The sequence below is a fragment of the Natrix helvetica genome (assembly GCF_964273705.1).
Source record: "Natrix helvetica genome assembly, chromosome: 1".
Classification (NCBI taxonomy): Eukaryota; Metazoa; Chordata; class Lepidosauria; order Squamata; family Natricidae; genus Natrix; species Natrix helvetica.
In genome coordinates this window covers 359,899,208-359,926,948 of record NC_138548.1, presented here as the reverse complement: position 1 = coordinate 359,926,948, position 27,741 = coordinate 359,899,208, and the positions used below count along the sequence as shown (strand labels likewise).

The window sequence follows — 27,741 nt, the reverse complement described above, 5'->3', positions numbered from 1 at the left end:
AGGGGGGTGGACTAGAACACCTCCAGGGTCCCTTCTATTCGGATTCCTGAGAGTAAGGGGCGTGGTTACTTGCAGAAGGCGGAGCCCGAAGGGAGAGCAGAAGCCCCGCCCCGGCCTCCCTGTCTTCGCCTGAGCATGCGCGTTCTTCCCCGGGCTGTTCTCTGCTCCGCATGGGCTCTGGAGTCCTCCGGAGAGGATCGGACAGTTGGGGCTCCTTCCGCTGAGCTCCCTTCCTGCCAGGAGGGCTTTTCCTCGCCAGGAGAAAGGTAGCTGGAGTGGCCCCTCGGCCCCACTTCCCCAGAGGGTCCGTGAGCCTGCGAGGCGCCCGGGATGGGAGGGCTGGGACTGGGCGTCCTTGGGAACAGAGGGAAGGCTCCCTAAAGACGGGGCTTTTCCCCTAAGGATTATGGGTGGGTGGAAGGGAAACCCCCAGAGGGGCTCCTCGCCTCCCCCGTTCAGTTTGGGGGGTGGGAGGGAATTTAAAGGGGGGGGGGGAAAGTTAAGTCTCTTTGAACTGAGCTCAGGATCCCCCAACCCGGAAAAGGTCCTTTTCTCTTTGTTCTTAATCTAAAGCAGGGGTGTCCAAACTTGGGAACTTTAAGACTTGTGGACTTCAACCATGCTGGCTGGGGAATTCTGGGAGTTGAAGTCCACAAGTCTTAAAGTTCCCAAGTTTGGACACCCCTGATCTAAAGAGAGAGAAAAGGCGGATGTTCTTTGCTTTCGCTGGTTTTTGTTTGGCGAAATGGAAGAAAACCTTTAAAAACCCAACTATTATTATTGTTTTGTTTTGTTTTGTGCTGATGTGGAGGTTCATACAGGACCCCTTTGAGAGTCCTTTGGACTGGAGGCCGGTCTTGTTAGGAAGCTTCAGAATAGAATAGAATTAGAATTTAGAAATAGAAATTGAATTCTTTATTGGCCAAGTGTGAATGGACACCCAAGGGATTTGTCTTGGGTGCAGATGCTCTCGGTGTACATAAAAAGACAAGATACATTCATCAAGAATCATAAGGTACAACAACACTTAGTGAGAGTCCTAGGGTACAAATAAGCAACCAGGAAACAATATCAATATAAGTGGCAAGGATGCAAGCAATGAAGATACAGTCTTGCAGTCATAAGTGGGAGGAGGTGGGTGATAGAAACGATGAGAAGACTAATAGTAATGTAGCATTTGTGAATAGTTTGACAGTGTTGAGGGAATTATTTGTTTAGCAGAGTGATGGCGTTGGAGAAAAAACTGTTCTTGTGTCTAGTTGTCTTGGTGTGCAATTTATATCCAGGATGCGAGGGGTCTGTAGATATTTTCACAGCCCTCTTTTTGACTCCTGCAGTATACGGGTCCTCCAGGGAAGGCAGGTTGGCAACAATTGTTTTTTCTGCAGTTCTAATTCTCCTCTGAAGTCTGTGTCTGTCTTGTTGGGCTGCAGAAGCAAACCAAACAGTTATGGAGGAGCAGATGACAGGCTCAATAATTCCTCTGAAGAACAGAATCAGCAGCTCTTTGGGCAGTTTGAGCTTCCTGAGTCGGCGCAGAAAGAACATTCTTTGTTCTGCTTTTTTGATGATGTTTTTCATGTTAGGTGTCCATTTGAGGAGCAAACAGAGAAGCCGGAAAAGAGCAGGAAAGGGAAATGGGGGGAGGGGAAAGGAAGGGGGAGCTTTGCCTTCAGAGGCTTTGGGTTCTTCATCACTGGAGGCTTTTAAGAATACCTCGTGAGGAATGGGATAGGATCTCCTGCTTTAGGAGGGGGCTGGACTAGAAGACCTCCATGGTCCCCTGCAGCTCTCTTCGGATTCCTGAGAGTAAGGGGCGTGGTTACTTGCAGAAGGCGGAGCCCGAAGGGAGAGCAGAAGCCCCGCCCCGGCCTCCCTGTCTTCGCCTGAGCATGCGCGTTCTTCCCCGGGCTGTTCTCTGCTCCGCATGGGCTCTGGAGTCCTCCGGAGAGGTTCGGACAGTTGGGGCTCCTTCCGCTGCGGTCCCTTCCTGCCAGGAGGGCTTTTCCTCGCCAGGAGAAAGGTAGCTGGTCCCTGAGCCTGCGAGGCTCCCGGGATGGGAGGGCTGGGACTGGGCGTCCCTGGGAACAGAGGGAAGGCTCCCTAAAGACGGGGCTTTCCCCCTAAGGATTATGGGGGGATGGAAGGGAAACCCCCAGAGAGGCTCCTCGCCTCCCCCGTTCAGTTTGGGGGGTGGGGGGAATTTAAAGGGGGGGAGTTAAGTCTCTTTGAACTGAGCTCAGGATCCCCCAACCCGGAAAAGGTCCTTTTCTCTTTGTTCTTAATCTAAAGAGAGAGAAAAAGCGGATGTTCTTTGCTTTCGCTTGTTTTTGTTTGGCTAAACGGAAGAAAACCTTTAAAAACCCAACTATTATTATTGTTTTGTTTTGTACTGATGTGGAGGTTCATACAGGACCCCTTTGAGAGTCCTTTGGAGTGGAGGCTGGTCTTGTTAGGAAGCTTCAGAATAGAATAGAATTAGAATTTAGAAATAGAAATTGAATTCTTTATTGGCCAAGTGTGAATGGACACCCAAGGGATTTGTCTTGGGTGCAGATGCTCTCAGTGTACATAAAAAGACAAGATACATTCATCAAGAATCATAAGGTGCAACACTTAGTGAGAGTCCTAGGGTACAAATAAGCATCCAGGAAACAATATCAATAAGGATGCAAGCAATGTCTGATGTCAGAGACCTCCAGCATTTCACAGCACTGAAGGAGAAAAAAATTCAACTTTTCCCATATCATTCAGGTAGTCCTAGACTTACGACCATAGTGGAGCCCCAAATGTCTGTTGCTAAGTGAACCATTTGTTAAGTGGGTTTTGCCCTGTTTTGTGACCTTCCTGGGCACAGTTGTTAAGTGAATCAGGGCAGTTAAGTTAGTCCCAAGGTTGTTAAGTGAATCTGTTTTTTCCCATTGGCTTTGCTTGTCAGAAGGTGGCAAAAAGGGGATTACGCGACCCCAGGACACTGCAACAGTCGTAAATACGAGTCAGTGGCCAAGCGTCAGAATTTGGATCATGGGACCATTGGGGGATGCGCTGGACAGAGGGTCGGGCTGGAAGACCTTCATGATCCCTTCCAAGGGAAAGCTTTTGTGATTCTCTACATTTCGTAAAAGGAAATCTACTTCTCCGCTTTCCCCCCCTCATCTCTCACAGTGAGTAAAAGACTGTGACCAAAGATTCCCCTGCAAGGCATCTATCAACAGACAGCAGAAAATCAGCACAAGGCAGCAGCCAAGAGGAAGGATGGAGGGGGGGAAACTCCTGGATCCCCCATCAGACACAAGAAGCACTCCAAAAAACCACAAGAAACCTCATGAATGCTCAGAGTGTGGGAAATCCTTTGCTCGCAGGTCCCTCCTTTTGATCCACAGGAAGGTCCATGTGGGAAGTGGATCCAGTCAAGGTTTGGAGGGCGAGAAATCCAACTCAGGGAAAAACTCCAAGGATCTCAGGAGCCCCCCAAAACTAAAACCCTATAAATGTGAGGAATGTGACTTATGCTTTGGACTAAAGTCAAGCCTTCTTACACATCAGAAAATCCACACTGGAGAGAAATCTTATCAATGTCTGGAATGTGGGATTTTTTTCCGTGAAAAAGGCACTCTCAGAAACCACGAGAGGATTCACACAGGGGAGAAGCCTTACAAGTGTTGGGAATGTGGGAAGAGCTTTCATCAGAACTCAAGTCTTTGGATCCATGAGAAGACTCATGCAGGAAAAAAATCTTACAAGTGTTTTGAGTGTGGAAAATGTTTCACCCAGAGTTCAGGTCTTCGGACTCATGAGAAAACACACAGAGGGGAGAAAAATGAAAAGTGCCTCGAATGCGGGAAATGTTTTTCCACGAAATCAATCCTGGCACGACATCAGAGACTCCACACTGGAGAGAGACCCTATGAATGTCCAGAATGTGGGAAACGATTTGTGGATTCTTCTGAACTTCGGACACACCAGAAGGGGCACAAAGAGGAGAAACCCTATGAATGTGGGGAGTGTGGAAAAAGTTTTATTTACCCAGGAGTGCTTCAAATTCATCAGAGAATCCACACAGGGGAGAAACCCTACAAATGTGTAGAGTGTGGGAAATGCTTTTCCCAAAAACAACACCTGGGAAGCCATCAGAGGGTCCATACGGGAGAGAAGCCATACAGATGCGTAGAATGTGGAAAAAGTTTTACTCAAAGTGGAGACCTTTGGAGACATCATAGAACACACACAGGGGAGAAGCCACATCAATGCAACGAATGTGGAAGATTTTATAGTATCTCATCAACCCTTAGAAGTCATGTGAAAACGCACACGGGGGAAAAAAACTACAAATGTTTGGACTGTGGGAGAGCATTTGCTCATTCATCTTCCCTTAGAAGTCACAGCCGAATCCATACAGGAGAAAAGCCGCATAAATGCTCAGATTGTGATAAATGTTTTTCTCGAAAAGATTCTCTTGTGATGCATCAGCGAATCCACACTGGAGAGAAACCGTATAAATGTCTGGAGTGTGGGAAATGTTTTGCCCAACCTTCAGCCCTTCGCATCCACACCCGACGTCACACAGGAGAGTAGCCACACAAGTGTGCGGAGGGTTTGAAACCTTTTCATTGTAAATCAAAATGCACCAGAAAGTTCATACCGGAGATAAACCTGTTTATTTGTGAACAATTCAATTCAATCTGGTGAATCTTCTAATTCAGCAGAAACATCACACAGTGACAGAAGGGAAATCCTAAAAATTGCTGGTGTGGGGAGAATGTTTTTTTTCTACTGAAGCAAATTCAAATCTCATCAGAGAGTACGCAATGTGGCAAAACAGTGTAAGCGTTGCGAGTGTGAGGATGTTTTGTTGACAAAGCAGCATTAGTAACAGAGTGATTATACAAAAGTGTTATGAGTGTGTAAGGATGTAAAGTTTTGCAGAGGACAGGAGGTCCCTGACTTATGACCACAAGTGGGAATGGATTTCCGGTCATACGTTGTTACAGTCAAGGCACCCAGGTACTTTTGTTCATTCTTAATGGACCTTTGTTGATCAATAAGCAGAACTGAAGATTTAGAGAGCAGAAAATGGGATGAAGGGTAGAAGGAAGATGCATCTCGTGGTTCATTTAGGGATAAAGCGTTGCTGTTGAATATGCTGGCTGAGGATGAGGAGGGGAAGTTTCTTTTTCTTACTATCTTTTTTGGAGGGATTTTTTTTTTTTTTTGCTTTTTCGTATGTTCAAACACATACACACAGACAGTATATTCACAGACATACGGTATTTGTATTGAGTTTCTTTGTTTGATATGCTAATATTATCCTTAATAAAAGTATTGTTCAAAATAATGAAGAAGAGTGTTTTTAGAGCATGGACTGAGTCAAGATGGCCGCCAGATGGTGCCGTACTCTGCAGTCCATGCACCGTAGTTGTTGATGTGCTCCCAATGTTGGATCTACCATTGACTCCTATTGGCTACTTCAGTGGAGCCTCTGGCATCTCCCCGCCCCCTGTGAGCCCCTTGATCCGGACACCTGGTTCCCCAGTGTGCCTGTTTCACATTGCTAATTCCTACACAGAAACACAAACACACACACACACACACCATCTCCATCTGCCAGCCTTCAGCTCCTCCTGCCCACAAAGGGGGTTTCATTACTTGTGGCCCCTCCTGTGTGGGATTCTCTGTCCTTCCTTCCCTTCTCAGCTCAAGTGGGAGAGGCAGAGTTTGGGTCGGTCCCCCCTTCCAGCCCAGAGCTCATCAGGCACAGCTGGAGGGCAGAGGCAGCCATGGGGGCTCACCACAGGCAGACATCAACCTGAGACCCTTTGAAGGTACAAGAGAGCCCCCCCCCCAAAAAAAAAGGTACTTTTTGACGGAGGTCCATGATGGGCAGAGGACCATAAGTTCAGGGTCACCTGTAACGTATTGATTTGCATTTATTACCTAATTTAGAAACCACCAATATCACCCAGGAGAGTGAACGATTTGTCTTGTTGGGAAGACATCCGTTTCATTCTATGGCCGCCACTCTTGTGAAACACAGCAGGGTGTGTGGGGGCTCACAACGAAAGTAAAACCAACATCAAGAGAAGCAAAAAAACTGGCACCTGAAACACACACACACACACAGACACACACACACCCCACAACCTCTAATCCTGCAGAAAATTCACACTTCCTGGGTCCCGCTAGGTGGCAAATGAAAAAGGTCAAGATCAGGGTTAATTACAACTTTGATAATGGTTTGTGTCCCCTTCATCAGGTGCTTCTTTCAAAAGTGAGCAAGGGCCCTGCCAGCCACACTCAACAACTTCTGGCCTTGAACGTGGATTTGAATACTTACATATCTCCTTCTGGAGCAGAGCATAATTTTCCTAAAGGTTCATTATCCTCAAACACATATGTGTGTCTACACGGGTATTGGTACATGCATGTGTATGTCAACATCCGTGTTTCTCAACCTTGACAACTTTGAAGCTGTGTGGATGTCCATTCCCAGGACCCCCCAACTGGCATGAATCCCGGGAGCTGAAGTCCCCCCATCTTTAAGAATGACCATTCCAAACCAACCCCCAGGACATCCAGTACGGCCTAGTGGTTAAGGCCCTGCGTTAGAAAGCCTGAGGCCATGGGTTCCAGTCCCCTCTTGGCCATGGGTGACCTTGGGCCAGTCCCTCTCTTAGCCTAGCCCACCTCACAGGGTTGTTGTGAAGAGAATAGGCGGAGGAAGATAAGTTCCCTTCTTTGAGTTATTTGTAAAAATAATAAAGACAGATATAAATAAAAAATAAATAAAACCATTCCCATTTTGCAGGGGCTGAGCAGTATTTTCAGGCTTCTTTCCCTCTTCTGTTGCCTCCATGGGAAGAAGCGCGAGAGCTTGGCTGCTCCCCCAACTCTCCTCTGTCCTGCCCCCCCCCCCCAGGGTTCTGGTGATTGGCAGCTGACCCACCCAAGGATGTGAGTCTCTGCAGAACCCCCCCCCTCGTTCAGAGACCCCCCCATTTAAGTTCTCAGGGTGGAGGGTGAACCCGTAACCTCTGCCCCAGCGGCTGTTGCAGATGACTCTGAGATGCGACGGTCACTGAATGAAAAGCCCCTAGGAGGAAAATGAAAGCTTTCTTATCCACTTAGGAGGAAACAGCCATCAAGTCTTTCCGCAGGCAGGAAAAAGTCAACTCTGTGTTGTTGCTAGAAGTTACTGGGACTTTGAGCGGAGTTCCTGAAAAGGAAAAAAATATCTGGGCTCATTAAAACAACAATCTCCCTCTCTCTGAAGGAGGAGAGGCAGCCCCACTTCCAGCGTGCAGAACGGGACCCTCTTCCCATGGTCAGAGGAACGCTTCACACGAACACAGGTCGCAGGAATTGAGGAAGCTCCGCAGCACGTGGGGAGGGGAGATTGGGGGGGAGGGGGAGGGGGAAAGGGGAGGAGGCGGCCAAGGGGCGGGGCTCCAGGGCAGAGGGCGGAGCCCGAAAGGAGAAGCCCCTCCCCGGCTGGATTTCCGCTTTCCTTCGCGTGTCCCGCTTTGCACGAGGGGGATCGGTGCTGGATCCCTTGGGAGAGCCTCCTGGATCCCACTCTGGGCAGGTGGGGCTGCTCTCTCCGGCCTCCACGCCGCCCCTTCTCCCAGGAGATCTCCTTGCCCCCCCCCCCCGGAGGGAGGTTGCTGCGGATTCCGCTCTTCGGCTCGCAGGGTTTTCCTCGGGGAGATCCGGCTCTGGCTTTGCCCGCAGGGAGCGTCTCCCTCCCTTCCCTCCAGGGGAGCAAAGGGGGCTCCGTCCCCGGGCTGCATCTGCCCCCTCCACGCCCGGCCAAGGCTCCCCAGGGGGCTCCGGGAAGGATCTTTTGGGTAAGTTGCTTCAGAAGGTCCCTCTGTGGTCCTTTTCACCCATGTTCTTTTGCCCATCTCATCTCTCTCTCTTCTTCAATTGAGTCTTCCTACTCACAACTATGCAATGGTCCCGGTTGGACTTCCACTTTGGTGGTTTCTCTCCATTTTGGCTCATCAAGATCTCCTTGAATTAGAGATTCTCCCTCTTTTATTTCTACCAATAACAAATAATTCCACCTTCTGCTGCCTCTTCCAGGTCATGTAGAGATTCTGTGCAGAATTACTGTCAAAAGCATCTGAGCCTTCTTCATTTCTCCTTGCAGGGGACCAGTGAGGATCTGGCCGTGAACCCCACAGAGGAGAAAGGGGAGTTCTTGGATCAGGTTCCACCAACCTTTGTCTGGGACTCCATTCTAGAAAATTTGGAAATCGTGGCCTGGATGGAGAAGCGGCTTCCTGCACAAAGGGCCAATCGACTAAGGAGAAATGAAAGTGGTCAGTGGTGAGGGTCATCCCTGGCCTTGACTCAGAGGGCTAACAAGTGACCTCTTGATTGTAACTCTAAAGGTGAGAAAACAAATGTTGGCTAAATCTTGGTCTGGACAATAAGCATGTTAATTATTTTAATCTTAATTTGACAAGAGAGTGATGCAGTGAATTGCGTAATTTCTTTAATTGATACTTGTTGTAAGAAGCCACTCTTGGTCTAGTTGGAGGTGGACCCTGGAGGGAAGGCCGCAGAGTGGGGGAGCTGCAACGGCTGGGTGGATGCAGCCCTGAAGCCGAGGCTTCCTGGGGACTCAGCTTGGGGTGGGGCTGCCCCTGTCCAGCCTTCATCCTGTCCCTCCATGGGGAAATGTTCTCTCAGCCCAAACTGCGTCTTACAATACAATACAATACAATACAATACAATAGTAGAGTTGGAAGGGACCTTGGAGGTCTTCTAGTCCAACCCCCTGCCTAGGCAGGAAACCCTATACCGTTTCAGACAAATAGCTATCCAACATCTTCTTAAAGACTTCCAGTGTTGGGGCATTCACAACTTCTGGAGGCAAGCTGTTCCACTGATTAATTGTTCTCACTGTCAGGAAATTTCTCCTCAATTCTAAGTTGCTTCTCTCCTTGATTAGTTTCCACCCATTGCTTCTTGTTCTACCCTCAGGTGCTTTGGAGAATAGTTTGACTCCCTCTTCTTTGTGGCAACCTCTGAGATATTGGAACAATGCTATCATGTCTCCCCTAGTCCTTCTTTCTCTTAAGCTAAACACACCCAGTTCCTGCAACCGTTCTTCATATGTTTTAGTCTCCAGTCCCCTAATCATCTTTGTTGCTCTTCTCTGCACTCTTTCTAGAGTCTCCACATCTTTTTTACATCGTGGCGACCAGAACTGAATGCAGTATTCCAAGTGTGGCCTTACCAAGGCATTATAAAGTGGTATTAACACTTCACGTGATCTTGATTCTATCCCTCTGTTGATGCAGCCTAGGACTGTGTTGGCTTTTTTGGCAGCTGCTGCACACTGCTGGCTCATATTTAAATGGTTGTCCACTAGGACTCCAAGATCCCTTTCACAGTTACTTCTACTGAGTAAGGTATCACCTATACTGTACCTGTGCATTCCGTTTTTGTTGCCTAAATGTAGAACCTTACTCTTTTCACCATTGAATTTCATTTTATTAGATAGTGCCCATTGTTCAAGTTTGTCAAGATCCTTCTGTATCTTAAGCCTATCTTCTGGAGTGTTGGCTATTCCTGCCAGCTTGGTATCATCTGCAAATTTGATGAGTTCCCCATTTATTCCCTCATCCAAATCATTGATGAAGATGTTGAAGAGTACTGGGCCTAAAACAGAGCCTTGGGGTACTCCACTGCATACTTCCCTCCATGTAGATGCAGTTCCATTGAGAACTACACGTTGAGTGCGGTTGGTCAGCCAGTTACCAATCCATCTGGTGGTGATGCTGTCTAACCCACATTCTTCTACTTTATCTAGTAGTAGGTTATGGTCTACCTTATCAAAAGCCTTACTGAAGTCCAAATAAACTATATCAACGGCATTCCTCTGGTCCACTAATTTTGTCACATTATCAAAGAATGCAATAAGATTAGTCTGGCATGATCTGTTTTTGACAAATCCATGTTGGCTTTTGGCTATTACTTTGTTTGCTTCTAGGTGTTCGCAAATTCGTTGCTTGATTATTTTTTCCAGAATCTTTCCTGGTATTGAGGTCAGGCTGATAGGTCTGTAGTTTCCTGGATCTAATTTTTTCCCTTTTTGGAAGATGGGAACCACATCAGCTCTTTTCCAGTCCTCTGGTAGTTCCCCGGTGTTCCAGGATCTCTGAAAGATATAATTCAGTGGTTCTGAGATCTCGTCTGCTAGTTCCTTCAGAACTCTGGGGTGTAATCCATCCGGTCCTGGTGATTTGAACTCGTCTAGGGTAGACAGGTGCTCACTTACCATTTTCTTCCCTATTTCAATTTGTGTTCCTAATTTTGTGGTGCTGCTTTTGATAGGTTGGACTGTTTTATCCCTTTGTGTAAAGACAGATGCAAAACATGAGTTAAATAGTTCTGCTTTCTCCCTGTTGCTTGTCACCTTCTTGCCACTTTCTCCTAGCAATGGACCAATTGTTTCCTTAACTTTTTTCTTGTTTTTAACATGTTGGAAGAAGCTTTTTTTGTTAATTTTTACTTTTGTGGCAAGCCTTTCTTCATTGTGAGCCTTAGCTTTCCTCACTTCATCTTTACAGGCTCGGGCTATTTGCTGATATTCTGCCTTAGTTATGTCCCCCTCCTTCCACTTTTTATACTTACTTTTTTTGTCTTTCAGTTTGTCAGATAGTTGTTTATGCAGCCATGCTGGTTTCTTTTGGGAGCTGTTATTTTTCTTCTTCATTGGTATTGTGTTAGACTGGGCTTTTCTAATCTCATTTTTCAAAATTTCCCAAGCTTCTTGAGTTGTTTTCCCCTCGAGGATTCTCATCCATGGAATTTTTCCCAAGCTCTCTCTAAGTTTATTGAAATTAGCTTTCTTAAAGTCCAAGACTCTAGTTTGACTTTGTTCTACTACTTGTGTTTGGATAATGTTGAATTCCAATATTGCATGGTCACTTGCCCCCAGGGTTCCTATGGCTTCAACACCTTCTATCATTTCCTCTCTGTTAGTGAGAATTAAGTCCAGTATGGCTGATCCCCTTGTTTCCTTCTCTACTTTTTGGAAAACAAAGTTGTCTGCTAGGTTTGTTAGGAACCTGTTGGATCTTCCACTTGGTGCAGAGTTTGTTTCCCAGTTGATGTCAGGGTAGTTAAAATCTCCCATTACTATTGTGGTGTGCTTCCTACATACCTTAGTTAGCTGACTAGCAAAAAGTTCATCTTCTTCCTCTGCTTGGTTGGGTGGCCTGTAGTATAGACCTATGGCAATGTCATTTCCCCCACAACCTTTAATATTGACCCAAATGCATTCAAGATAGTTCTCATTATTGTTGTGCTCTATTTCTGTAGAGACGTAGTTATTTCTTATATATAGTGCAACTCCACCTCCTCTTTTATTTGGTCTATTTCTTTTAAATAATTTAAATCCTTCTAGCTGTATGTTCCATTTGTCAGTTTCATCCCACCAAGTTTCTGTAATGGCAATAATATCATATCTGCCCTCTTTTACTTGAATTTCTAATTCTCCCTGTTTATTCCTCATACTCTGTGCATTGGTATATAGACATTTGAGTCCATTTTGATTGACCTTGTGTTTACTGTCTACATAACCTGTGTTATGCCTGACTGCCCCTATTTTCTTGCCACTTGTGTGATTCATGCACATGGTATGACAATCACTATTACATGCTTGGTTTTGCTTGACAGCAGGAGTGATAATCTTACCCACACACACATCTATGTTACATGCATTTATAACCCTATGAATTTTAGTTTGCTGGGGACAGAGATGTTCTGTATCTATTAATTCTCTGTCCCCGCTCTTCAGTTTAAATGTTTATCAAGAAAATCTGTGAATTTAATGCCAAGTAACTCAGTTCCTTTCTTGGATGGGTGCAACCCATCTCTTTTGTACAGTTTTTCATTGGACCAGCTACAGGCATCATGACTAATAAAACCAAAGCCTTCCCTTTTACACCACTCATTTAGCCAAACATTAAACTCTGCTACACGCTGGCCCTTCCCTTTTTGTTCCTTATATACAGGTAAAACCTCTGAAAAGATAAGCCTACAACCTATACTATTAAGTTCATACCCCAAGTTCTGGAAATCATTCTGCACAGAAAGTACATCTTTCTGGGATAGATCATTAGTGCCAAGATGTATAATAGCATCAACGTCACAGTCCTTACTTGCATTCTTGACTATCTTAAGAATACGCCTCTTGTCTCTGCTGGCAGTAGCACCTTGTTTGAGGGATACATTTTTAGCCATGATACGTGCTGACTCTTTGTGCCTTGTCCCATAATGCACTTGGGGATACAGTTTAGTAAGCTGAAGCGCTTATGCTTTATCCTTAAACCTCTATTTAAACTCAATTATTGAGGATCCTTTACTGGGGATTTTGTAACTTTCTACATTTCTGAAAAGGAAATACTTTTTTTCTCCTTCTTTCTCCTTCTAACAGAGGATAAAAGATTGTGAACAAACGTTTACTTGCAAGACAACTGCCAACAGATAGTAGAAATTCAGCCTAAGGCAGGAGCTGCCACAAAGCATGGAGCCTGGGAAAATCTGGAATCTCCCATCAGATGCAAGCAACACTCCGAAAAACCACGAAAGAACCCATGAATGCTCAGAGTGTGGGAAATCCTTTGCTCTCCACTCCCTCCTTTTGACCCACAGGAAGGTCCACGTGGGAAGTGGATCCAGGGAAGGATTGGAGGGTGAGAAATCCAACTCTGGAAAAGATGCCAAAGTTGTCAGACTAAAACCCTATGTTTGTTTTGAAAATTAAAAATAAAAAAAAATTGTGGAAAAAAAAAGAAATGGCATTCAGCTGGATCGCACTGGTCCAGGCGAACGGTTAGTGGCGGTGGTGCGAGGCTCCTCCCACCCACCCAGATGTCATCACAGGCCAATGCATTTCCAGGGCGCATGTGTTCCCGCTAATGAATCAGTATTGAAGAAAAGAGGATACCATTATTGGCACGCTTCTCTGTGCCGAAGTAGATTGAGTGGGAGAGGAGAGGAGAAGTGCAGAGAAGAGCAACAAAGAGGATTAGGGGACTGGAGACTAAAACATATGAAGAACGGTTGCAGGAACTGGGTATGTTTAGCTTAAGAGAAAGAAGGACTAGGGGAGACATGATAGCAGTGTTCCAATATCTCAGGGGTTGCCACAAAGAAGAGGGAGTCAAACTGTTCTCCAAGGCACCTGAGGGTAGAACAAGAAGCAATGGGTGGAAACTAATCAAGGAGAGAAGCAACTTAGAACTGAAGAGAAATTTCCTGACAGTTAGAACAATTAATCAGTGGAACAGAAGTTGCCTCCAAAAGTTGTGAATGCCCCAACACTGGAAGCCTTTAAGAAGATGTTGGATAGCCGTCTGTCTGAAACGGTATAGGGTTTCCTGCCTGGGCAGGGGGTTGGACTAGAAGACCTCCAAGGTCCCTTCCAACTCTGCTATTGTATTGTATTGTATTGTATAATGGCTACGTGGCTTTGTAAGAACTTTAGCTGAACTTTGTGGTTTGGGGCTTTTGACATTTCCTGTTTTTGTACACGTCTTAAAAGCAGGTCTTTATCTCTTCTTTCTGTCACGTCTTACTTTTATATTTTAATTTACTTTCTATCCTGCCTTACCACTGCGGGTTCGCTCATTCCCCACCCAGCCTGGATTTCCAAAAGGAAGGAAGAAAAACCTGTAGCGAAAAGCCGCAAGGAGAGCACGCAGGGCTTTCCAAGAGAGTGAGAAGAGACAGACAGACAGACAGACAGACAGACAGACATAGAGAGGGGGGGGGAAAGAAAAATGGGGATGAGAGGAAGGGGGAGGACGATAGAGAGAAAAAGAAAGATGGGGAGAGGGAGATAGAGAAAAAGAAAGATGAGAGGGAGATAGACAGGGAAAAAGAGATGAGGGAGGGAGAGAGATGAGAGAGACGGAGATACCTATTTTCCACAGCAAAGAGATCATGGGGAGACACAAAACCTGGTTAGGCGTGGCTGAGGGTCATGTGACTGGGTGGGAGTCAGTGATGTCATGTTGGCCACGCCCACCCAGGTTTTGTAGCTCCCGGAGTTTCCTTTTCTGTAGGAAACCGGCCTAAGTGGCTCTGGGAGTTTAAGGTTGCAGACCAGAGGTGGATTGCTCCTGGATTGGGCGAAGCGGTGGTGGTGGTAGCCTCTGCCCACCTGCCCGGACGCTTCTGCACATGCAAGCACGCACATGAGCACAAGCAAACCGATAGCCCCGGGATCTGCAACCAACCTCTGTTGCAGACCCCTGATATAGGATTTCCTACACCATTGGGGGTTGGACTAGAAGACCTCCAAGGTCCCTTTCCAACTCTATTATTCATCCATCCCTTCATGCTGTGTCACTGGAAGCTTTCAAGAAGATACTGGACTGCCAGGTGTCTAAAATTGTAGACGGTCTCCTGCTTGAGTAGAGGGTTGGACTAGAAGACCTCCAAGGTCCCTCCCAGCTCTGATTAAATAGGGTTCAAGATCCCCCCCTCCCCCAAAGATCCCAGGAAGAAAAAGAGAGACGCCTGTCCCAAAGGGGCTTTTTCAAGAGGCAAGTGGACTTTCTTGTTTTCCTTTGAAGACTTTTTGCTTCTCATCCAAGAAGCTTCTTCAGCTCTGAATGGATGGGGAGAAAGAACCATTAGAAAGGCTGCCAACAACGAAAAGTGTGTGTGTGTGTGTGTGTGTGTGAGAGAGAGAGAGAGAGAGAGAGACTATTCTACAAAGCCCTAGAGGGCAGGAGAAGAAACAATGGATGGAAAGTAATCAAGGAGAGAAGCGACCTGGAGTTAAAGAGACGCTTCCTAACAGTTAGAACAATTCATCAGTGGAAGAGCTTTGCCTTCAGAGGCTTTGGGTTCTTCATCACCGGAGGCTTTTAAGAATCCCTTGTGAGGAATGGGATAGGATCTCCTGCTTGAGGAGGGGGCTGGACTAGAAGACCTCCAAGGTCCCCTGCAGCTCTCTTCGGATTCCTGAGAGTAAGGGGCGTGGTTACTTGCAGAAGGCGGAGCCCGAAGGGAGAGCAGAAGCCCCGCCCCGGCCTCCCCGTCTCCGCCTGAGCCTGCGCGTTCTTCCCTTGTCTGTTCTCTACTCCGCATGGGCTCTGGAGTCCTCCGGAGAGGATCGGACAGTTGGGGCTCCTTCCGCTGCGGTCCCTTCCTGCCAGGAGGGCTTTTCCTCGCCAGGAGAAAGGTAGCTGGAGTGGCCCCTCGGCCCCACTTCCCCAGAGGGTCCGTGAGCCTGCGAGGCGCCCGGGATGGGAGGGCTGGGACTGGGCGTCCTTGGGAACAGAGGGAAGGCTCCCTAAAGACGGGGCTTTTCCCCTAAGGATTATGGGTGGGTGGAAGGGAAACCCCCAGAGGGGCTCCTCGCCTCCCCCGTTCAGTTTGGGGGGTGGGAGGGAATTTAAAGGGGGGGAGTTAAGTCTCTTTGAACTGAGCTCAGGATCCCCCAACCCGGAAAAGGTCCTTTTCTCTTTGTTCTTAATCTAAAGCAGGGGTGTCCAAACTTGGGAACTTTAAGACTTGTGGACTTCAACCATGCTGGCTGGGGAATTCTGGGAGTTGAAGTCCACAAGTCTTAAAGTTCCCAAGTTTGGACACCCCTGATCTAAAGAGAGAGAAAAAGCGGATGTTCTTTGCTTTCGCTGGTTTTTGTTTGGCGAAACGGAAGAAAACCTTTAAAAATCCAACTATTATTATTGTTTTGTTTTGTTTTGTGCTGATGTGGAGGTTCATACAGGACCCCTTTGAGAGTCCTTTGGACTGGAGGCCGGTCTTGTTAGGAAGCTTCAGAATAGAATAGAATTAGAATTTAGAAATAGAAATTGAATTCTTTATTGGCCAAGTGTGAATGGACACCCAAGGGATTTGTCTTGGGTGCAGATGCTCTCAGTGTACATAAAAAGACAAGATACATTCATCAAGAATCATAAGGTACAACACTTAGTGAGAGTCCTAGGGTACAAATAAGCATCCAGGAAACAATATCAATATAAGTGGCAAGGATGCAAGCAATGAAGATACAGTCTTGCAGTCATAAGTGGGAGGAGGTGGGTGATAGAAACGATGAGAAGACTAATAGTAATGTAGCATTTGTGAATAGTTTGACAGTGTTGAGGGAATTATTTGTTTAGCAGAGTGAGGGCGTTGGAGAAAAAACTGTTCTTGTGTCTAGTTGTCTTGGTGTGCAATTTATGTCCAGGATGTGAGGGGTCTGTAGATATTTTCACAGCCCTCGTTTTGACTGGTGCAGGATACGGGTCCTCCAGGGAAGGCAGGTTGGCAACAATTAATAATACAATAGTAGAGTTGGAAGGGACCTTGGAGGTCTTCTAGTCCAACCCCCTGCCTAGGCAGGAAACCCTATACCGTTTCAGACAAATAGCTATCCAACATCTTCTTAAAGACTTCCAGTGTTGGGGCAGTCTTTAAGAAGATGTTGGATAGCTATTTGTCTGAAACGGTATAGGGTTTCCTGCCTAGGCAGGGGGTTGGACTAGAAGACCTCCAAGGTCCCTTCCAACTCTACTATTGTATTATTAATTTTTGCCAACCTGCCTTCCCTGGAGGACCCGTATCCTGCACCAGTCAAAACGAGGGCTGTGAAAATATCTACAGACCCCTCACATCCTGGACATAAATTGCACACCAAGACAACTTGGTTGTTTTTTCTGCAGTTCTAATTCTCCTCTGAAGTCTGTGTCTGTCTTGTTGGGCTGCAGAACCAAAACAGACAGTTATGGAGTTGCAGATGACAGGCTCAATAATTCCTCTGTAGAACAGAATCAGCAGCTCTTTGGGCAGATTGAGCTTCCTGAGTTGGCGCAGAAAGAACATTCTTTGTTCTGCTTTTTTGATGATGTTTTTCATGTTAGGTGTCCATTTGAGGAGCAAACAGAGAAGCCGGAAAAGAGCAGGGAAGGGAAATGGGGGGAGGGGAAAGGAAGGGGGAGCTTTGCCTTCAGAGGCTTTGGGTTCTTCATCACTGGAGGCTTTTAAGAATCCCTTGTGAGGAATGGGATAGGATCTGCTGCTTGAGGAGGGGGCTGGACTAGAAGACCTCCATGGTCCCCTGCAGCTCTCTTCGGATTCCTGAGAGTAAGGGGCGTGGTTACTTGCAGAAGGCGGAGCCCGAAGGGAGAGCAGAAGCCCCGCCCCGGCCGCCCTGTCTTCGCCTGAGCATGCGCGTTCTTCCCCGGGCTGTTCTCTGCTCCGCATGTGCTCTGGAGTCCTCCGGAGAGGATCGGACAGTTGGGGCTCCTTCCGCTGCGGTCCCTTCCTGCCAGGAGGGCTTTTCCTCGCCCGGAGAAAGGTAGCTGGAGTGGCCCCTCGGCCCCACTTCCCCAGAGGGTCCCTGAGCCTGCGAGGCTCCCGGGATGGGAGGGCTGGGACTGGGCGTCCCTGGGAACAGAGGGAAGGCTCCCTAAAGACGGGGCTTTTCCCCTAAGGATTATGGGGGGATGGAAGGGAAACCCCCAGAGAGGCTCCTCGCCTCCCCCGTTCAGTTTGGGGGGTGGGAGGGAATTTAAAGGGGGGGGAGTTAAGTTGCTTTGAACTGAGCTCAGGATCCCCCAACCCGGAAAAGGTCCTTTTCTCTTTGTTCTTAATCTAAAGAGAGAGAAAAAGCGGATGTTCTTTGCTTTCGCTTGTTTTTGTTTGGCTAAACGGAAGAAAACCTTTAAAAACCCAACTATTATTATTGTTTTGTTTTGTGCTGATGTGGAGGTTCATACAGGACCCCTTTGAGAGTCCTTTGGAGTGTAGGCTGGTCTTGTTAGGAAGCTTCAGAATAGAATAGAATTAGAATTTAGAAATAGAAATTGAATTCTTTATTGGCCAAGTGTGAATGGACACCCAAGGGATTTGTCTTGGGTGCAGATGCTCTCAGTGTACATAAAAAGACAAGATGCATTCATCAAGAATCATAAGGTGCAACACTTAGTGAGAGTCCTAGGGTACAAATAAGCATCCAGGAAACAATATCAATAAGGATGCAAGCAATGTCTGATGTCAGAGACCTCCAGCATTTCACAGCACTGAAGGAGAAAAAAATTCAACTTTTCCCATATCATTCAGGTAGTCCTAGACTTACGACCATAGTGGAGCCCCAAATGTCTGTTGCTAAGTGAACCATTTGTTAAGTGGGTTTTGCCCTGTTTTGTGACCTTCCTGGGCACAGTTGTTAAGTGAATCAGGGCAGTTAAGTTAGTCCCAAGGTTGTTAAGTGAATCTGTTTTTTCCCATTGGCTTTGCTTGTCAGAAGGTGGCAAAAAGGGGATTACGCGACCCCAGGACACTGCAACAGTCGTAAATACGAGTCAGTGGCCAAGCGTCAGAATTTGGATCATGGGACCATTGGGGGATGCGCTGGACAGAGGGTCGGGCTGGAAGACCTTCATGATCCCTTCCAAGGGAAAGCTTTTGTGATTCTCTACATTTCGTAAAAGGAAATTTACTTCTCCTCTTTTTCCCCCTCATCTCACAGTGAGTAAAAGATTGTGACCAAAGATTCACTTGCAAGGCATCTATCAACAGACAGCAGAAAATCAGCACAAGGCAACAGCCAAGAGGAAAGATGGAGGGGGGGAAACTCCTGGATCCCCCATCAGACACAAGAAGCACTCCAAAAAACCACAAGAAACCTCATGAATGCTCAGAGTGTGGGAAATCCTTTGCTCGCAGGTCCCTCCTTTTGATCCACAGGAAGGTCCATGTGGGAAGTGGATCCAGTCAAGGTTTGGAGGGCAAGAAATCCAACTCAGGGAAAAACTCCAAGGATCTCAGGAGCCCCCCAAAACTAAAACCCTATAAATGTGAGGAATGTGACTTATGCTTTGGACTAAAGTCAAGCCTTCTTACACATCAGAAAATCCACACTGGAGAGAAATCTTATCAATGTCTGGAATGTGGGATTTTTTTCCGTGAAAAAGGCACTCTCAGAAACCACGAGAGGATTCACACAGGGGAGAAGCCTTACAAGTGTTGGGAATGTGGGAAGAGCTTTCATCAGAACTCAAGTCTTTGGATCCATGAGAAGACTCATGCAGGAAAAAAATCTTACAAGTGTTTTGAGTGTGGAAAATGTTTCACCCAGAGTTCAGGTCTTCGGACTCATGAGAAAACACACAGAGGGGAGAAAAATGAAAAGTGCCTCGAATGCGGGAAATGTTTTTCCACGAAATCAATCCTGGCACGACATCAGAGACTCCACACTGGAGAGAGACCCTATGAATGTCCAGAATGTGGGAAACGATTTGTGGATTCTTCTGAACTTCGGAGACACCAGAAGGGGCACAAAGAGGAGAAACCCTATGAATGTGGGGAGTGTGGAAAAAGTTTTATTTACCCAGGAGTGCTTCAAATTCATCAGAGAATCCACACAGGGGAGAAACCCTACAAATGTGTAGAGTGTGGGAAATGCTTTTCCCAAAAACAACACCTGGGAAGCCATCAGAGGGTCCATACGGGAGAGAAGCCATACAGATGCGTAGAATGTGGAAAAAGTTTTACTCAAAGTGGAGACCTTTGGAGACATCATAGAACACACACAAGGGAGAAGCCACATCAATGCAACGAATGTGGAAGATTTTATAGTATCTCATCAACCCTTAGAAGTCATGTGAAAACGCACACGGGGGAAAAAAACTACAAATGTTTGGACTGTGGGAGAGCATTTGCTCATTCATCTTCCCTTAGAAGTCACAGCCGAATCCATACAGGAGAAAAGCCGCATAAATGCTCAGATTGTGATAAATGTTTTTCTCGAAAAGATTCTCTTGTGATGCATCAGCGAATCCACACTGGAGAGAAACCGTATAAATGTCTGGAGTGTGGGAAATGTTTTGCCCAACCTTCAGCCCTTCGCATCCACACCCGACGTCACACAGGAGAGTAGCCACACAAGTGTGCGGAGGGTGTGAAACCTTTTCATTGTAAATCAAAATGCACCAGAAAGTTCATACCAGAGATAAACCTGTTTATTTGTGAACAATTCAATTCAATCTGGTGAATCTTCTAATTCAGCAGAAACATCACACAGTGACAGAAGGGAAATCCTAAAAATTGCTGGTGTGGGGAGAATGTTTTTTTTCTACTGAAGCAAATTCAAATCTCATCAGAGAGTACGCAATGTGGAAAAATAGTGTAAGCGTTGCGAGTGTGAGGATGTTTTGTTGACAAAGCAGCATTAGTAACAGAGTGATTATACAAAAGAGTTATGAGTGTGTAAGGATGTAAAGTTTTGCAGAGGACAGGAGGTCCCTGACTTATGACCACAAGTGGGAATGGATTTCCGGTCATACGTTGTTACAGTCAAGGCACCCAGGTACTTTAGTTCATTCTTAATGGACCTTTGTTGATCAATAAGCAGAACTGAAGATTTAGAGAGCAGAAAATGGGATGAAGGGTAGAAGGAAGATGCATCTCGTGGTTCATTTAGGGATAAAACGTTGCTGTTGAATATGCTGGCTGAGGATGAGGAGGGGAAGTTTCTTTTTCTTACTATCTTTTTTGGAGGGATTTTTTTTTGCTTTTTCGTATGTTCAAACACATACACACAGACATTATATTCCCAGACATACGGTATTTGTATTGAGTTTCTTTGTTTGATATGCTAATATTATCCTTAATAAAAGTATTGTTCAAAATAATGAAGAAGAGTGTTTTTAGAGCATGGACTGAGTCAAGATGGCCGCCAGATGGTGCCGTATTCTGCAGTCCATGCACTGTAGTTGTTGATGTGCTCCCAATGTTGGATCTGCCATTGACTCCTATTGGCTACTTCAGTGGAGCCTCTGGCATCTCCCCGCCCCCTGTGAGCCCCTTGATCCGGATACCTGGTTCCCCAGAGGCGCCTGGTACCCGGATGCCCCTCAGGTCTGATGGAGGCTCTTTCTCCTTATGGATTTCAGGCTCTTTGGGAAGAAGGTCAACTGAACGTAGGAAAAAGAGCCCAGTGTGCCTGTTTCACACTGCTAATTCCTACACAGAAACACAAACACACACACACACCCACACACCATCTCCATCTAGGTTTAGGTTTATTAAATTTATAGACCGCCCCCTCTCCCCATAGGGACTCGGGGCGGTGTACAGACCGTTCGTGTATAAAACAATAAAACATAACATAAAACATCAGACAACAACGCAAACATACCGTGTGTATATACAACCCAAACTAATTAAATAATTAAAAACAATTCTAAAACCAATTTAAAACCCCAAAATTTAAAATTTAAAAAGCCATCCAGTAGTGGGTGTTCCCTGTAAGTACAAGTACAGTTACAATTAGGCCAGGCCGGCTAGTCGAAACAGGTGGGTCTTGAGTTTCTTGTGGAAGGAGCGGAGGTCCAAGGTGGTTCTAATATCGGGGGGGGGGGTGTCGTTCCAGAGGGTTGGGCCCATCACAGAGAAGGCCCTATTCCTAGGCACCGCCCGCCCGCACTGCTTAGCGGAAGGTACCCGGAGGAGTCCCTCTCTGTGAGAGCAGATTGGTCGCAGGGATGTGTGGGGTAGAATGTGATCCCGCAGGTAACTAGGTCACAATCTGCCAGCCTTCAGCTCCTCCTGCCCACAAAGGGGGTTTCATAACTTGTGGCCCCTCCTGTGTGGGGTTCTCTGTCCTTCCTTCCCTTCTCAGCTCAAGTGGGAGAGGCAGAGTTTGGGTCGGTCCCCCCTTTCAGCCCAGAGCTCATCAGGCACAGCTGGAGGGCAGAGGCAGCCATGGGGGCTCACCACTGGCAGACATCAACCTGAGACCCTTTGAAGGTACAAGAGAGCCCCCCCCCAAAAAAATGTACTTTATGACGGAGGTCCATGATGGGCAGACGACCATAAGTTGAGGGTCACCTGTAACATTGGTTTGCATTTATTACCTAATTTAGAAACCACCAATATCACCCAGCAGAGTGAATGATTTGCCTTGTGGGGAAGACATCCGTTTCATTCTATGGCCGCCACTCTTGTGAAACACAGCAGGGTGTGAGGGGGCTCACAATGAAAGTAAAACCAACATCAAGAGAAGCAAAAAAACTGGCATCTGACACACACACAAACACACACAACCCACCACCTCTAATCCTGCAGAAAAGTCACACTTCCTGGGTCCCGCTAGATGGCAAATGAAAACGGTCAAGATCAGGGTTAATTACAACTTTGATAATGGTTTGTGTCCCCTTCATCAGGTGCTGCTTTCAAAAGTGAGCAAGGGCCCTGCCAGCCACACTCAACAACTTCTAGCCTTGAACGTGGATTTGAATTCTTACATTTCTCCTTCTGGAGCAGAGGATAATTTTCCTAAAGGTTCATTATCCTCAAACACATATGTGTGTCTACACGGGTATTGGTACATGCATGTGTATGTCAACATCCGTGTTTCTCAACCTTGACAACTTTGAAGCTGTGTGGATGTCCAGGACCCCCCAACTGGCATGAATCCCGGGAGCTGAAGTCCCCCCATCTTTAAGAATGACCATTCCAAACCAACCCCCAGGACATCCAGTACGGCCTAGTGGTTAAGGCCCTGCGTTAGAAAGCCTGAGGCCATGGGTTCCAGTCCCCTCTTGGCCATGGGTGACCTTGGGCCAGTCCCTCTCTTAGCCTAGCCCACCTCACAGGGTTGTTGTGAGGAGAATAGGCGGAGGAAGATAAGTTCCCTTCTTTGAGTTATTTGTAAAAATAATAAAGACAGATATAAATAAAAAATAAATAAAACCATTCCCATTTTGCAGGGGCTGAGCAATATTTTCAAGCTTCTTTCCCTGTTCTGTTGCCTCCATGGGAAGAAGCGTGAGAGCTTGGCTGCTCCCCCAAACTCTCCTCTGTCCTGCCCCCACCCAAGGGTTCTGGTGATTGGCAGCTGACCCACCCAAGGATGTGAGTCTCTGCAGAACCCCCCCCTCGCTCAGACATCCCCCCCCCCATTTAAGTTCTCAGGGTGGAGGGTGATCCCGTAACCTCTGCCCCAGCGGCTGTTGCAGATGACTGTGAGATGCGACGGTCACTGAATGAAAAGCCCCTGGGAGGAAAATGAAAGCTTTCTTATCCACTTAGGAGGAAACAGCCATCAAGTGTTTCGGCAGGCAGCAAAAAGTCAACTCTGTGTTGTTGCTAGAAGTTACTGGGACTTTGAGCGGAGTTCCCGAAGAGGAAAAAAATATCTGGGCTCATTAAAACAACAATCTCCCTCTCTCTGAAGGAGGAGAGGCAGCCCCGCTTCCAGCGTGCAGAACGGGACCCTCTTCCCATGCTCAGAGGAACGCTTGACACGAACACACATAGCAGGTTCAGAGGAAGCTCCGCAGCACGTGGGGAGGGGAGATTAGGGGGGAGGGGGAGGGGGAAAGGGGAGGCGGCGGCCAAGGGGCAGGGCTCCAGGGCAGAGGGCGGAGCCCGAAAGAAGCCCCTCCCCCTGGCTGGATTTCCGCTTTCCTCCGCGTGTCCCGCTTTGCACGAGGGGGATCGGTGCTGGATCCCTTGGGAGAGGCTCCTGGATCCTGCTCGGGGCAGGTGGGGCTGCTCTCTCTGGCCTCCACGCCGCCCCTCCTCCAGGAGATCTCCTGCCTGCCCCCTAAGAGGGAGGGAGCTGCGGAGATCCGGCTCTGGCTTTGCCCGCAGGGAGCGACTCCCTCCCTTCCCTCCAGGGGGACAAAGGGGGCTCCGTCCCCGGGCTGCATCTGCCCCCTCCACCACCGGCCAAGGCTCCCCGGGGGGCTCCGGGAAGGATCTTTTGGGTAAGTTGCTTCAGAAGGTCCCTCTGTGGTCCGTTTCACACATGTTCTTTTGCCCATCTCATCTCTCTCTCTTCTTCCATTGAGTCTTCCTACTCACAACTATGCAATGATCCCAGTTGGACTTCCACCTTGGTGGTTTCTCTCCATTTTGGCTCATCAAGATCTTGAATCACGATTCTCCCTCTTTTATTTCTACCAATAACAAATAATTCCACCTTCTGCTGCCTCTTCCAGTTCATTTAGAGATTCTGTGCAGAATTACTGTCAAAAGCATCTGAGCCTTCTTCATTTCTCCTTGCAGGGGACCAGTGAGGATCTGGCCGTGAACCCCACAGAGGAGAAAGGGGAGTTCTTGGATCAGGTTCCACCAACCTTTCGCTGGGACTCCATTCTAGAAAATTTGGAAATCGTGGCCTGGATGGAGAAGCAGCTTCCTGCACAAAGGGCCAATCGACTTAGGAGAAATGAAAGTGGTCAGTGGTGAGGGTCATCCCTGGCCTTGGCTCAGAGGGCTTACAAGTGAACTCTTGATTGTAACTTTAAAGGTGAGTAAACAAATGTTGGCTAAATCTTGGTCTGGACAATAAGCATGTTAATTATTTTAATCTTAATTTGACAAGAGAGTGATGCAGTGAATTGGATTTAGCTGCCAAAGTGCTGAGTGAGGGCATAATTTCTTTGATACTTGTTGTAAGAAGCCACTCTTGGTCTAGTTGGAGGTGGACCCTGGAGGGAAGGCCACAGAGTGGGGGAGCTGCAACGGCTGGGTGGATGCAGCCCTGAAGCCGAAAGAGGCTTCCTGGGGACTCAGCTTGGGGTGGGGCTGCCCCTGTCCAGCCTTCATCCTGTCCCTCCATGGGGAAATGTTCTCTCAGCCCAAACTGCGTCTTGTTTCAGGGATGCATTTTTAGCCATCATACGTGCTGACTGTTTGTGCCTTGTCCCATAATGCACTTGGGGATACAGTTTAGTAAGCTGAATTGCTTTTGCCTTGTCCTTAAACCTCTATTTAAACTCAATTATTGTGGATCCTTTATTGGGGATTTTATGACTCTACATTTCTGAAAAGGAAATACTTTTTTCTCCTTCTCTTTCTAACAGAGGATAAAAGATAGTGAAAAAATGTTTACTTGCAAGACAACTGCCAACAGATAGTAGAAATTCAGCCTAAGGCAGGAGCCGCCACAAAGCATGGAGCCTGGGAAAATCTGGAATCTCCCGTCAGATACAAGCAACACTCCGAAAAACCACGAAAGAACCCATGAATGCTCAGAGTGTGGGAAATCCTTTGCTCTCCAGTCCCTCCTTTTGACCCACAGGAAGGTCCATGTGGGAAGTGGATCCAGGGAAGGATTGGAGGGTGAAAAATCCAACTCTGGAAAAGATGCCAAAGTTGTCAGACTAAAACCCTATAAATGTGAGGAATGTGACTTATGCTTTAGTCAAAACTCAAACCTTTTTAAACATCAGAAAATCCACACTGGAGAGAAACCTTATCAATGCCTGGAATGTGGGAAACGTTTCCGTGAAAAAGCCACTCTCAGAAACCACGAAAGAATCCACACAGGGGAGAAGCCTTACAAGTGTTGGGAATGTGGGAAGAGCTTTTCTCAGAAAGCACATCTTTGTGTCCATGAGAAGATTCATGCAGGAATCAAGCCTTACAAATGCTATAAGTGTGGAAAATGTTTCACCCAGAGTTCATCTCTTCGGAGTCATGAGAAAACACACAGAGGGGAGAAACACGAAAAGTGCCTCGAATGTGGGAAATGTTTTAGCCTGAAAGGAAACCTGGTGCAACATCAGAGACTTCACACTGGCGAGAGACCCTTTGAATGTCCAGAATGTGAGAAACGATTTGTGGATTCTTCTGAACTTCGGAGACACCAGAAGAGGCACAAAGAGGAGAAACCCTATGAATGTAGGGACTGTGGGAAAAGTTTTGTTACATGAAAAGAGCTTCAGAGTCATGAACGAATCCACAGGGGTGAGAAGCCATTCAAATGTGGGGAGTGTGGGAAATGCTTCTCCAGAAAACAGCAACTCAAAAGGCATCAGAGGCTCCACACGGGAGAGAAGCCTTACAGATGCGAAGAATGCGGAAAATGCTTTGCTGATAAGAGAATCCTTTGGACACATCATAAAACCCACACAGGGGAGAAGCCACATCAGTGCAACGAATGTGGAAGATTTTATCGTACCTCATCAGCCCTTAGAAATCATGTGAAAACTCACACGGGGGAAAAAAACTACAAATGTTTGGACTGTGGGAAAGCATTTGTTCAGTCATCTGCCCTTAGAAATCACATCCGAATCCATACAGGAGAGAAGCCCCATAAATGCTCAGAGTGCGATAAATGTTTTTCTCAGAAACGTACTCTTTTGAAGCATCAGCAAATCCACACTGGAGAGAAACCATTTAAATGTCTGGAATGTGGGAAATGCTTTGCCCAACCTTCAGCACTTTGCATGCACACCCGAAGTCACACAGGAGAGCAGCCTCACAAGTGTGCAGAGTGCGAGAAATCTTTTCATAGCAAACCAAAGCTAAAAATACATCGGAAAGTCCATAGGAGATAAATTTCTTCAGCGGTGAACAATGTTGTTAAGCAACCTCAAATCCTGTTTGAGAGTACACAATGAGGCAAGAGGCCATAGGTATGGGGAGTGTGAGGATGTTTGGCTCACAAAGCAGCATTAGACACTTACCAGAGTGATTACACAAAATCACTTGCAGGAAGCTTTTGTCGCTGGAGGTCTGGCAGGAGGTAGGAGGCTCCTTGGCGCAGGACTAACTATTATCCGCTGACGATTTGATTTGATCATATCACCACCCTACCGAAGATTTGGGCCTGTTATACCCTACTGGAACAAATGAATTTTTACCACCTGTAAACGTCCCTAACCAAACTGTAGCCCTGTCGGAAATGTAACCTCACCATATACTCGAGGGCAGACCTGCTCCTACTGCGGGAGTCCCCCCTCTCGCAGGTATGGCCCTCCGCTCTTTCGAGGGCCCACCTTGATGAGGGATTTATTAATCCAGAGAGGTGGACAAAGCGTTCTCTTAGTGGGTTTTTAATCAAAGTTTTTATTCGTATTTTAGGGGGTCCCGGGGGGGGGTTAGTCAGGTTGAGGGAGGGACTAGTGCCAGGCCGACGGGTGGGATTAACAAGGGAACGAGCAAGGGAGTGAGCGGAGTCATTAGGGGGAGGGGGAATAGTAACATTCCAGAAGAGGGTCTTTCCATCTTAACGGTCTCGGGGAGGGGTAGGTACGACGGCAGACAGAGACCTTATAGCCGGCTGGGAGACCGGGGTCGCTGGATTCGGCCGGTCTCCTTTCCCAGCCCCCGCAACCTAGGTGGTCAGGTCCTACAGAGCCGGGGCCTGAGACTGATGCTATGCAATGCCAGGTCCGCCGCTAATAAAGCCCCCCTCATTTATGACTTGGTCTTAGAGGGGGAGCCGAACCTGGCGGGGATAACGGAGACCTGGCTGGGTCACGAGGGAGGTCTCCTCCTCGTGGAAATGGGCCCGCCAGGCTACCGCGCATTCCATCAGTCACGGACCCAGGGCAGGGGTGGTGGGGTAACGGTCATTATAAGGGAAGGTCTTGAACCGAGAGAGTCCACTGTGCCACAGATAACCAGTTGTGAATCCCTGTGTGTGAAGTGGGGCCCAGGGAGGCAGTTGGGCTTGCTGATTGTATACTTGGCTCCTCGCTATGCATCAGCGGCCCTGCCCGAGCTCCTTGAGGTGATCTCCGAGATGGCGGTTGAGACCCCCAGACTTCTGGTCATGTGGAACTTTAACTTGCCATCGGTAGGGGAAACATCCGAGGTAGCTCGGGAGTTCATGGCTTCCATGACAGCCATGGACCTGACCCAAGTAGTTCAGGGCCCCACACACGAGGGAGGTCACACACTGGACCTTATTTTTATCTCTGGCCAGTGGAGGAGTGATCTGGGAGTAGGAGATCTAGTCGTTGC

At 47.3% G+C, this 27,741-nt stretch overlaps 2 protein-coding genes and 1 long non-coding RNA gene across 6 annotated transcripts in view; all 3 read left to right on the top strand.

The window, feature by feature from the left end:
• Positions 1 to 5,343, top strand: part of LOC309398273 (uncharacterized protein) — a 30,644-nt gene extending 25,301 nt beyond the window's left edge. For all 4 annotated transcript variants that reach the window (XM_081965021.1, XM_081965019.1, XM_081965018.1 and 1 more), the window contains one exon: positions 3,166 to 5,343. In XM_081965021.1, the coding sequence (XP_081821147.1) occupies positions 3,256 to 4,575 (1,320 nt within the window). In that variant the 5' untranslated portion in view covers positions 3,166 to 3,255 and the 3' untranslated portion in view covers positions 4,576 to 5,343. The remainder of the gene's footprint in view (positions 1 to 3,165) is intronic.
• Positions 1 to 27,741, top strand: part of LOC309398310 (uncharacterized protein) — a 120,240-nt gene that overhangs the window by 76,523 nt on the left and 15,976 nt on the right. The gene's annotated exons all lie outside the window — the stretch shown is intronic.
• On the top strand, positions 7,535 to 13,208 carry LOC309398432. Its single transcript, XR_014176406.1, has 3 exons — positions 7,535 to 7,844; positions 8,150 to 8,393; positions 12,452 to 13,208. It is a non-coding gene; the product is annotated as an uncharacterized lncRNA (long non-coding RNA).